Source organism: Apium graveolens, chromosome 5 (assembly GCF_009905375.1).
Source record: "Apium graveolens cultivar Ventura chromosome 5, ASM990537v1, whole genome shotgun sequence".
NCBI classification, from domain to species: domain Eukaryota; kingdom Viridiplantae; phylum Streptophyta; class Magnoliopsida; order Apiales; family Apiaceae; genus Apium; species Apium graveolens.
The window spans coordinates 63918356-63929723 of record NC_133651.1 but is presented as its reverse complement, the minus strand read 5'-3'; the positions used below and the strand labels follow the sequence as shown (position 1 = coordinate 63929723).

Genomic DNA, 11368 nt, shown 5'->3' with positions numbered 1-11368 from the left:
GAAACGATCGTTGGAGAAGGCCTCAATGGAGGGGAAGAGGTGGAGGCCGAGGTAGATACTTAGAGGGATACCGTCGCGACAATTACCGCGGTCACCTCGATTCCCGATGAAATAACCGAGAGACAGCTATGACTATGCGGAACATGATGATCACAGAGACGTAGAAAACTATGATCGCGGTATGACTCGAGGCCGCGGCCAGGGTCAAGAAGAAAATCAAGGGATAAATCAAGGATGGAATCTCGAAGTAATTATGATACCCGAAGATGCCCAAAACATGAACCAGCAGCAAGCCCCTCCCGGGGGGAATCAAGTGGAGGTACCTCCATTACAATCCCAAGGTCCGCAGCCTCAAATGCAGACCATTGCAGGCGTGGGAACTTTCAATGTGGGATATCTAAAAAGGCTACTTAACCACCTGGAAGGCAGAGTGACGGCCACAGCTGAAATCCCTTCCCCATTCTCGGTGGCGGTAAGAGAGGCACAGTTGCTGGCCGAGTATCGCAACACTACTAACGACCTCCGTTTCCACGGAAACTCAGATCCGGTGGAATTCCTGGGTCGTTTTAATATAGAGATGGATGTGTACCAAGTCCCGGACTTGGCTCGATGTCGTCTCTTGGGAGCAACCTTTAGAAAAAGTGCCCAGTAGTGGTTTCAAAAGCTCGGGCCAGGAGTGATCACCTCATGGGATTAGATGAAAACTCTGTTCTTAACCAAGTTCCAAGCCGCGGTGAGATACGCGCCCTCTATCACAACTCTTGCCAATGTTAGGCAAAGGGAAAATGAAAGCTTGACATCGTACTTCAAAAGGTTCAACGCTGAATCTACCAGCGTGAGGGGAGCATCAGACGAAGCCCTGAAAAGCTTCTTGATCGCAGGATTAAGGGTTGGCTCGGACTTTTGGAAGCACTTACAAGGGAAAGACCCGGCTACTCTAGCTGATGTCTTTGCTTTGGCAGAATCGTTTAAAGCTATAGAACAATCTCTGGCAGAGGTGCAACCGACTTCACAGTCAAGTCAGAGAAGCAAAGCAAGGAAGGGGGATAGGTCTCCAAGCCCAAGGTACAGAAGGAGCAGTCGAAGCCCATACCGGGTGAATATCGCGAGCATGAGGAGGGGATGGAGTCCTCCCTCAAACTATGACTACAGAACAAGCTGGTACACGCCCTTGGTCGCATCTATCGAGCATATCTTTGAAGTAAATAAAAATAGAGGGTTGTTTAGAAAACCTGAAGCCTTATCATCATGGCAAAGCAAAGACAAGAAAAAGTATTGCGAATACCATGAATCATCTAGACATAACACGCATTAGTGTCGACATTTAAAAGATGAAATCGAAGCGCTTATCAAGGAAGGATACCTTGGTGAATGGGTAGTCAAGGAAATAAGGAAGCACAAGGATGACAGAGCAAAGGAAGAAGAAAGGCGAGCCCCGCGTGGGTCGAACAATGATACCCTGGAGGTAAATAAATTTGTCAGGGATGGCAGGTATCCGAACAATCTACGGGGGAGATCCTGGGATGGAATGCAGGAACCGAGCCTTGGCAAGATACGCTAGGGAAGCCCAGTTCAGGCCTCTCATAGACATTCATAGGGTGAAAAATCGACCGCCCAAAGTATTTAAGGGCGAGTCCATGGATATCACCTTCAGAGAAGCAGATGCCCGATGGGTACATCATCCCCACAATGATGTGCTGGTTATTTCCATCCAGACTGGAACCCAAAATGTCCATAGAGCCTTCGTGGATAATGGAAGCTCGACAAATATCCTCTACTACAGCACTTTCAATAAGATGGGACTACCTGATCGGGATATGTCGGGGGAAGACTCGTGGGTCTATGGTTTTTCTGGCGTAGGAGTTAGAGTCATGGGATCGGTTCGGCTGCCATGTACTTTGGGGGAAAGCCCGTTGTCGGTAACAAAGATGCTCGAGTTTAAGGTCCTGAATCAAGAATCGTCCCACAACGTGTTGCTGTGACGACCTTTTCTGCGGGAGATGAGGGTTATCACTTTAATCCACCACCTAACCATCAAATTTCCAACGCCAAATGGGGTGGGAAGTATAAAGGGTTCTCATTATGACTCTCGGGAGTGCTACAGGAAATCTATGAGAGGCTTTAGAAAAGACTCCCACGCTGAAGATACTTCGGACGAAGATCAAGAAAAGAGCATTGAGCAACCAATCGAAGAAATCCGAGTCCACTATTATGTTGAGCAAGAAGATGAGCATCCCTTCGGGCTGCCCCCAACAACGTTGTACTTGGAAGACACAATCAGAATTGAGATGTTGGAAGAAGAGGAGGTATCGGACACCATAGTCCAAACAGATTTCAATGGGGAACGGTTAGAAGGAAGATTCGATGTCTTGCAAAGCCTCGAACAGGACGAGTGTGAGGTAGATGCCCTTCTCCCTGAAGGAGCGCCCTTACCCGCAAAACATACCAAGGAAGTTGATGCCCCTGCTATGCAGGGCGCGCCTTCTAAAGGAGTCGACGCTCCTCCTAAAGGGGATGCGCCTTCTCCGCAAGACAATGAAATCCATGATTCGCCTGACCTAGATCCCCGGATACCAATGCTGACGGAGAAGATGGGGCCAGCAGAAGATACAATTGCAATCCCTGTCGATGAAAAAGATCCGAGTAAAGTTTTGAGAATAGGATCTCTGTTGGCACCAAGGTTGAAGGAGGGTCTTTCAATATTTCTCTTGGCGAACCTTGATGTATTTGCATGGAGCCATTCTGATATGGTAGGAATTGATCCAGAGGTAATGTGCCACCGATTGAATATCAACCCTAAGCATAAAGGGGTTCGACAAAAACACAGGGCCGTAAGAGGAGAGAGAGCTATAGCCCTAGCAAAGGAAGTAGAGAGACTCCTGGACGTCGGACTAATTCGAGAATCCTTCTACCCAGAGTGGCTAGCAAACCCGGTGTTGGTAAAAAAGCCCAACGGTAAATGGAGAACATGCATGGACTTCACCGATCTGAATAAGGCGTGCCCGAAAGATAGTTTTCCCCTACCAATAATCAATCAGTTGGTCGACGCCACGGCAGGACATGCCTTGCTCAGCTTCATGGACGCATACTCCGGGTATAACCAAATTCTTATGTATGAGCCTGACCAGGAGCACACCTCTTTTATTACCGATAGAGGGCTCTATTTCTATATCGGAATGCCATTTGGTCTGATCAACGCCGGTGCCACTTATCAAAGATTGGTAAACAAAATGTTCAAGAAGCAGATTGGGAAGACGATGGAAGTATATGTGGATGATATGCTCGTAAAGCCTAAAAGGGCAGAAGACCACATCGCCGACTTAGGTGAAATGTTCCATATTCTGAGACAATATAAGATGAAGCTAAACCCGCAGAAGTGTGTGTTCGGTGTGGAGTCAGGGAAATTCTTGGGATTCATGATCAACCACCGGGGGATTGAGGCTAACCCGGCGAAAATCAAAGCTTTGCTAGACATGAAATCTCCCACCAGCGTCAAACAAGTACAGAGCCTGACAGGAAGGATTGCGGCCCTAAATCGATTTATCTCAAATCATCAGATAGGTGCAAAGAATTCTTCAAGGCAATCAAAGGAAGGGGGAAGGATTTTCTGTGGACCCCTGAGTATGAAGAGGCTTTTCTGAAAATCAAAGAGCAGTTGGGAAATCCTCCGATGTTGGCCAAGCCAGAAGACGGAGAAACATTGATTCTTTACTTGGCGGTGTCTGAGTACTCCGTCAGCGCGGTGTTGGTAAAGGAAGAAGCAAGCCACCAGTGGCCCATATACTATGTGAGCAAAAGGTTGTTATATACGGAAACCAGGTATACCAACATGGAAAAACTGGTGTACGCTCTCATTCTTGCGGTACGAAAGTTAAGACCATACTTTCAGGCTCACCGAATAGATTTTCGCACCGCTTATCCACTTCGGCATATTCTACATAAAGCTGAATCGTCAGGGAGAATGTTAAAATGGGCAGTAGAGCTAGGACAATTTGATTTGGAGTATTGTCCGCGCACTGCAATTAAGGGACAAGCGCTGGCTGATTTTATACTTGAGTTCGATGCAGAAGTTGATGACAAGGCCATAGTGTTGGCGGAACCTACCTCGCAAGGAAGTTCTCATGATGAAAAGAGGCAGGAACTACCACACCCTTGGTGGATATTACATGTCGATGGGGCCGTGAACAACAATGGATCAGGTGCCTGAATTGTCTTGGTCACTCCAGAAGGGCACTGTTTGATGAATGCTATCCATTTCAAGTTCTATACTACTAAAAATGATGCTGAGTATGAAGCTTTGATCAATAGTCTGAAACTAGCTCTGGAGGTGGGGGCCATGAATCTGATAGTCCGGAGCGATTCCGAATTAGTTGTGAACCAGGTCAACGTAGGTTTCCAGGCCCGGGGACCTCGGACGTAGTTATATATGAGATGTGCACAACGCCTATTGAAAAAAAATTTAAGTACCAGGCTAGAAAGTGTCCTGCGAGAAGAAAATAGTAATGCGGATGCTTTGGCCAAGATGGGGTCAGAGATGGACAGCGTCCAACTTGAACAAATCCCTTTGGGAATCCAGGAAATCCCAAGTATTCCGGAGGTATGGGTGTTTCAGATGCAAGAAGTCCCACGAGAAAGCTGGATGACCCCCATTCATAACTATATCCAGACAGGAGTTGTACCAGAAGACAAACTACAGGCTCGACACCTTCGGTACCAGGCTGCAAAGTATGTCGAATATGACGGAGTATTATACAAGAGAGGATTTAACCAGCCCCTGTTATGTTGTGTGGATATGGAAGAGGGAAATTATATTCTCAGAGAGGTGCATGAAGGGATTTGTGGCAATCACTCGGGGGGTGGTTCCTTGGCATTAAAAGTACCCAGACAAGGATACTACTGGCCAATTATGAGAGAAGATGCCTTCAATTTTGTCCGGGCTTGTTGATAAGTGGCATTTTATACCACTTAGAACATCTTAAAATGGCTTAAATTGGTGCCTTGAAATCAAGTATTTTGTGTATTTGATGCGTTTTTCTAGTGTTTATGCATTTCAGGGTATTAGTTGCATTTCGGAGGAGTAATCATCAAGAATAAGTCTTGGCATGTGTTCGCCATTGCGAGAGGAAAGAAGGGGGCAGATTACGGCTAAGAAATGGAGAAAACTCAGGAAAAATCCAGTAGGGTCCTGAGCGCCCGCTCAGCTATGCTGAGCAGCTGCGCAGAAAGCTGAGCGCCCGCTCAGCTATGCTGAGCGGCCGCGCAGGGTCGGGAAAATTAAATAATTATTTTTAGACTTCTACTTCTGTTTGGCTTCCAACTTCTATGTAATCTGAGTTTTATGGGACTAGTATATAAGTAGATTTGGAGACGTTTTCACGAGGTTGGATGGTGGTATTAAGCAAGGAGCGAAGGAGATAAGGAAGAAGACTGTTTTAGCACACAGCAACGAAGAGGAAGCATATTTTCTTGTGATTCTTATTTCGTTGTAACGTTGGATGCTAGTTTTCTTACTTTGAACCTATTTACTCTTGTGACGTACTCTGATTTAATAATATTTAGTTTAGTTATTATTTTCTTGTGTTTGTTTATCATGATTTCATATGAACCCATGATGACGATAAGTGCTATTATGGGCTAATCGTGATCATGGGGTCACAACGGATTTATTATGGAATTCTTTAGTTAATTGTTTAATACTTTAGTGTGTGATGATTGTATGATATCTAGTATTGGTTGTGCATATTCGTCTTATGTGCATCGCGAATATATAAGATAGGGTGTTAATCTCTTGTAAAGCGACGGTGGATCTTGAGATTTAGAACTTGCCATGCTAGCATAGGTTCATGTATGATGTGCATGATTAGTGGGTAACTCTAACAGTTTTATTTGCCCTGTGTAATCAAAAGGAATAACTTGTGCTTAAATCGTTGTGTTGTCAATTTCTGTAGACATATAGGAACTCAACATAATTTATGACTATTCAACTTCTATCTTAATTATGGATGCTTGGTAGAATGGTATTAGTACAATGAAAGTTGGCTTTATCAGTTTCGTGTTATTCGATTAATATCATCACTGTCACATGCTAAAGGTAATAACAATAACTATTGAAGGAAGTAGTAATGAAGTTGTGATCTCATGAGTGTTTTAATATTGTTAATTGAAGTGTTATTTAAGTGATAAACTAAGTAATTAATTGTAGTTAATATTTAGTCAACAATTCTAAGTGTTAGTGTCTTAACATTGAGAAGTAATCATACGTTGGTGCGTGAGTTTAATTAAACAATAATTAGTCTGAGTCTCTGTGGGAACGAACTAGAAAGTATTCTATATTACTTGCGAACGCGTATACTTGCGTGAATATTACCGCGTGTTTTCGCCTTAACAAGTTTTTGGCACCGCTGCCGAGGACTCGGCGTATTTGTTTAGTTTATGTACTTACCATCATTGGTCATTAGGACTCAGTGATTAGGACGTAGTTATTACCTATTGTTTCTGGTTGTGTTTCAGGTACTTAAGCGAGCGTTTATGCAAACTCGTTCTCGTACTCACAAGAGGACTTTAGATACAGCTGAGGAGACAGACGAAGTTCTTGATATTCCGGAGAAGATAGATTTTGAAGATTCGGATTCAGGAACTGAGCAGAAAGAACCAGTAATCATGGGTGATCGTATTGTTCAGGCTGATCCAGCTCTTATGGACTTTTCTCGGCCAAAAATTGATGACATTCAGTCAAGCATTCTTCATCCGGCTATTCAAGCTAACACCTTTGAAATCAAGCCGGGCACTATTCAGATGGTGCAGAATTCTGTTTCTTTTGGAGGAGCTGCAACTGAAGACCCCAACATGCACATAATGAATTTTATCGAGATCTGCAGCACTTTTAAGTATAATGGCGTGACTGATGAGGCTATCAAGCTGAGGCTTTTCCCATTCTCACTGAGGGACAAGGCTAAGGACTGGTTACATTCTGAACCAGCTGGGTCCATCACTACTTGGCAAGATCTTGCGCAAAAGTTTCTGGTGAAGTTTTATCCGATGGCAAAGATTGTTGCTATGAGGAGTGCTCTTACTCAGTTTGCGCAGCAACCTTCAGAATCTATGTGCGAAGCTTGGGAACGCTACAAGGAAATGTTGAGGAAGTGTCCACATCATGGAATGCCCGATTGGATGGTGATCACTGGTTTCTATAATGGTTTGGGGGCCCAATCTAGGCCCATGCTCGATGCAGCAGCTGGAGGCGCCTTATGGGCTAAAAGCTATACTGAGGCTTATAATCTTATCGAGACTATGGCTGCAAATGAGCATCAAAACCCAACTCAGAGGATGATGCCTGGGAAGGTAGCAGGTATTCTGGAAGTCGATGCAGCCACCGCTATTGCAGCGCAGCTCCAAGCGCTGTCGATGAAGGTTGATTCTCTAGCTACATATGGAGTTAATCAAATAGCTATGGTTTGTGAGCTTTGTGCAGGTTCTCATGCTACGGATCAGTGTTCTCTTGTCAATGAATCTGTTCAGTATATGAATAATTATCAGCTGACAACAGCAGCCTGTGCCAGCTACTTATCATCCTAATAATAGAAATCATCCAAATTTCAGCCAGGGTAATAATCAGAATGCTATTCAGCCACCATATCAGCAAGGTGTGAGTAAACAGTTTAATCCACCTGGATTCCAGCAACCACAACAGTATGTTCAAAGGCAATCATACCCTCAACAGGGAAGTGCAGCTGCACCTACTAGTGCTGATTTTGAGGAACTTAAGCTGTTATGCAAGAGTTAGGCGGTTTCTATCAAGACCTTGGAAAATCAAATCGGTCAAATAGCCAATGCAGTGCTCAATCGTCAACCTGGAACACTCCCTAGTGACACGGAAGTACCAGGCAGGAAGGAAGCTAAAGAGCAAGTCAAGGCTATTACCTTAAGGTCTGGGAAAGTTGCTGATGCTGAAAAGCCAAAAGAAGGAGAAGTTGAAATTAGAGATGAAGACGCTAAGCAAAAGGAGAAAGCGGCAGAACCAAGGAAGACTACTGTTGAACACACTCTGCCTGAGGGTTATACAGGGGAGAAACGGCTCTATCCTCCACCACCTTTTCCTAAGAGATTGCAGCAACAAAAGCTGGATAGACAGTTCGGTAAGTTTCTGGAGGTGTTCAAGAAACTTCACATCAATATACCTTTCGTTGAGGCTCTGGAGCAAATGCCTAGTTATGCGATGTTTATGAAGAGTATTCTTTCAAGGAAGGTGAAACTGGATGACCTTGAGACCGTTGTTCTCACGGAAGAATGCAGCGCTGTTCTGCAGCAAAAGTTACCTCCAAAGCTTAAAGATCCAGGTAGCTTCACCATTCCTTGCACCATTGGCAAGTTGACTTTTGACAAGTGCCTTTGTGATTTGGGAGCAAGCATCAATCTGATGCCGTTGTCGATCTTTAAAAAGTTGGATTTTCCTGATCCAAAACCCACATACATGTCTCTACCATTGGCTGATCGTTCTATTACTTACCCAGGGGGCATAGTGGAGGATGTGCTAGTCAAGGTGGATAAGCTCTTCTTTCCTACAGATTTTGTTATTCTGGATTTTGAGGAAGATAAGAAGATTCCCATAATCTTGGGAAGACCTTTCTTGGCTACTGGCCGTACCTTAATAGATGTGCAGAAAGGTGAACTTACTATGCGGGTACAAGATCAGGATGTGACCTTCAACGTGTTCAAGGCAATAAAATTTCCTACAGAAGATGAGGAGTGCTTAAAAGTGGATGTGATTGATTCTGCGGTTACTTCAGAACTCGATCGCATGCTAATGTCTGATGCATTGGAAAATGCCTTAGTGGGGGATTTTGACAGTGATGATGAAGATGGCAACGAGCAATTACAATATCTGAATACTTCTCCCTGGAAGCAAAAGCTGGACATGCCGTTTGAATCTCTTGGTGCTTCTGACCTCAAGAATGCTGAAGGAAAGCTCAAACCATCAATTGAGGAAGCACCTACCTTGGAGCTCAAGCCATTACCTGAACACTTGAGGTATGCTTTTTTAGGTGATGCATCTACTTTACCTGTTATTATTGCATCTGACCTTTCAGGTAGTGAGGAAGACAAGCTCTAAAGGATTTTGAGAGAATTCAAATCAGTTATTGGATGGACCATAGCAGACATCAAGGGGATCAGCCCTTCATATTATATGCATAAAATTCTGCTAAAGGAAGGTAGTAAGCCGACTGTTGAACAGCAGCGTAGACTTAATCCTATCATGAAGGAGGTGGTGAAGAAAGAAATTCTGAAATGGCTAGATGCAGGCATCATTTATCCTATTTCTGAAAGTTCTTGGGTGAGCCCCGTATAATGTGTGCCTAAGAAAGGAGGTATCACTGTGGTAGCAAATGAGAAGAATGAGCTCATCCCCACTCGGACAGTTACAGGATGGAGAGTATGCATGGATTATCGAAAGTTGAACAAAGCCACGAGGAAGGATCATTTCCCTCTTCCTTTCATTGATCAGATGCTTGACAGGTTGGCTGGTCATGAGTATTATTATCTTCTGGATGGTTATTTAGGGTATAATCAGATTTGTATTGCACCAGAGGATCAGGAAAAGGCTACTTTCACTTGTCCATTTGGCACGTTTGCTTTTCGCAGAGTTTCGTTTGGGTTATGTGGCGCCCCGGCCACTTTTCAGAGATGTATGATGGCTATATTCTCTGACATGATTGGAAATAATGTCAAGGTGTTCATGGACGACTTCTCTGTCTTTGGACATTCGTATGATGAATGTTTGAATAATCTTCGTGCCGTACTCAAAAGGTGCGTGAAAACTAATTTGGTGCTCAATTGGGAGAAATGTCATTTTATGGTGCGTGAAGGCATTATTCTTGGGCATAAGGTCTCTAGCAAGGGTCTGGAGGTGGACAAGGCCAAGGTAGGAGTCATTGAAAATCTTCCACCACCTATGTCTGTGAAGGGAATCCGTAGTTTTCTTGGTCATGCGGGTTTTTATCAGCGATTCATCAAGGACTTTTCGAAGATATCTAAGCCGTTGTGCAATTTGCTTGAGAAAGATGTGCCTTTCAAATTTGATGATGAATGTTTGGCGGCATTCGAGACTCTCAAGAAGAGTTTGATCATTGCACCAGTTATTACAGCACCAGATTGGACAGAGCCGTTGGAGATGATGTGTGATGTGAGTGATTATACGGTAGGTGCAGTTCTGGGGCAACGCAAGAATAATCTCTTTCATGTGGTCTACTATGCGAGTAAGACCTTAAATGGGGCCCAAATGAACTACACCACTACGGAGAAGGAGCTCTTGGCTATAGTCTTTGGTTTCGAGAAATTTCGATCTTATCTGCTTGGGACTAAAGTAACAGTATTCACTGATCATGCGGCCATTCGCTATTTGGTTTCCAAGAAGGATTCGAAGCCGAGACTCATTCATTTGGTGCTCTTACTTCAGGAATTTAAGTTAGAGATCAAGGATCGAAAAGGTACTGAGAATCAAGTAGCTGACCATCTCTCTAGGTTGGAGAATCCCGAGTCTACTTCACAAGATAGGACATTAATCAAAGAATCTTTTCCGGATGAGCAGTTGTTCGCAGTTCAGGAGGAAGAGCCATGGTTTGCAGATATTGTAAACTATCTTGTCAGCAATATAATGCCTCCTAATTTGACCTCAGCTCAAAAGAAGAAGTTTCTGCATGAGGTGAAGTGGTATATGTGGGATGAACCATATTTGTTTAGACAGGGAGCTGACCAGATCATCAGGAGATGTATCTCGTTCTGTGAGACGGAGGGGATATTACGAGACTGCCACTCCACGGTTTATAGTGGACACTATGGCGGTGAGAAGACGGCAGCTCGTATTCTGCAAGCAGGTTTTTTCTGGCCTACTTTGTTTAAGGATGCTCATCAGTTTGTTTTAAGGTGTGATCGTTGCCAAAGAGTGGGAAATTTGACGAGAAAGGATGAGATGCCGTTAAATGTGATGCTTGAAGTCGAGGTCTTTGATGTTTGGGGAATCGATTTCATGGGGCCTTTTGTCTCATCCTGCAATAATCAGTACATCTTACTGGCAGTCGATTATGTCTCAAAATGGGTAGAAGTCAAAGCTTTACCGACAAATGATGCAAATACAGTGTTGAATTTTCTTCATAAGCAGATTTTCACAAGGTTTGGAACACCTCGGGTAATCATAAGTGATGAAGGGTCGCATTTCTGCAACCGTAAGTTCACTTCTATGATGCAGCGTTATAATGTGAATCATTAAGTTGCTACTGCCTATCATCCGCAAACAAATGGTCAAGCGGAAGTGTCTAACAGAGAGATCAAGCGCATTCTAGAGAAGGTTGTTTGTCCGTCATGGAAGGATTGG

At 44.0% G+C, this 11368-nt stretch overlaps 3 protein-coding genes and 1 non-coding gene across 4 annotated transcripts; 3 read left to right on the top strand and 1 right to left on the bottom strand.

Annotated features, from left to right (window-relative positions):
• Positions 1 to 1484: 1484 nt before the first annotated feature.
• On the top strand, positions 1485 to 1982 carry LOC141660121 (uncharacterized). Its single transcript, XM_074467085.1, has one exon. The coding sequence runs from the start codon at positions 1485 to 1487 to the stop codon at positions 1980 to 1982; it is 498 nt and encodes a 165-aa protein (XP_074323186.1).
• Positions 1983 to 3670: 1688 nt separating this feature from the next.
• LOC141660120 (uncharacterized) lies at positions 3671 to 4207 on the top strand. Its single transcript, XM_074467084.1, has one exon. The coding sequence runs from the start codon at positions 3671 to 3673 to the stop codon at positions 4205 to 4207; it is 537 nt and encodes a 178-aa protein (XP_074323185.1).
• Positions 4208 to 4426: 219 nt separating this feature from the next.
• LOC141660119 (uncharacterized) lies at positions 4427 to 4945 on the top strand. The gene has a single exon (XM_074467083.1). It carries the CDS (start codon positions 4427 to 4429, stop codon positions 4943 to 4945), a length of 519 nt encoding a protein of 172 aa, XP_074323184.1.
• A 2108-nt stretch (positions 4946 to 7053) lies between these two features.
• Positions 7054 to 7160, bottom strand: LOC141662741 (small nucleolar RNA R71). Its single transcript, XR_012550837.1, has one exon. It is a non-coding gene; the product is annotated as a small nucleolar RNA R71 (small nucleolar RNA).
• Between the last annotated feature and the right edge of the window lie 4208 nt (positions 7161 to 11368).

What these genes read in the sequence shown, in the direction of transcription:
- LOC141660120 (XM_074467084.1), top strand. Translation starts at nt 3,671, where the DNA reads ATGTTGGCCAAGCCAGAAGACGGAGAAACATTGATTCTTTACTTGGCG.
- LOC141660119 (XM_074467083.1), top strand. Translation starts at nt 4,427, where the DNA reads ATGAGATGTGCACAACGCCTATTGAAAAAAAATTTAAGTACCAGGCTA.
- LOC141660121 (XM_074467085.1), top strand. Translation starts at nt 1,485, where the DNA reads ATGGCAGGTATCCGAACAATCTACGGGGGAGATCCTGGGATGGAATGC.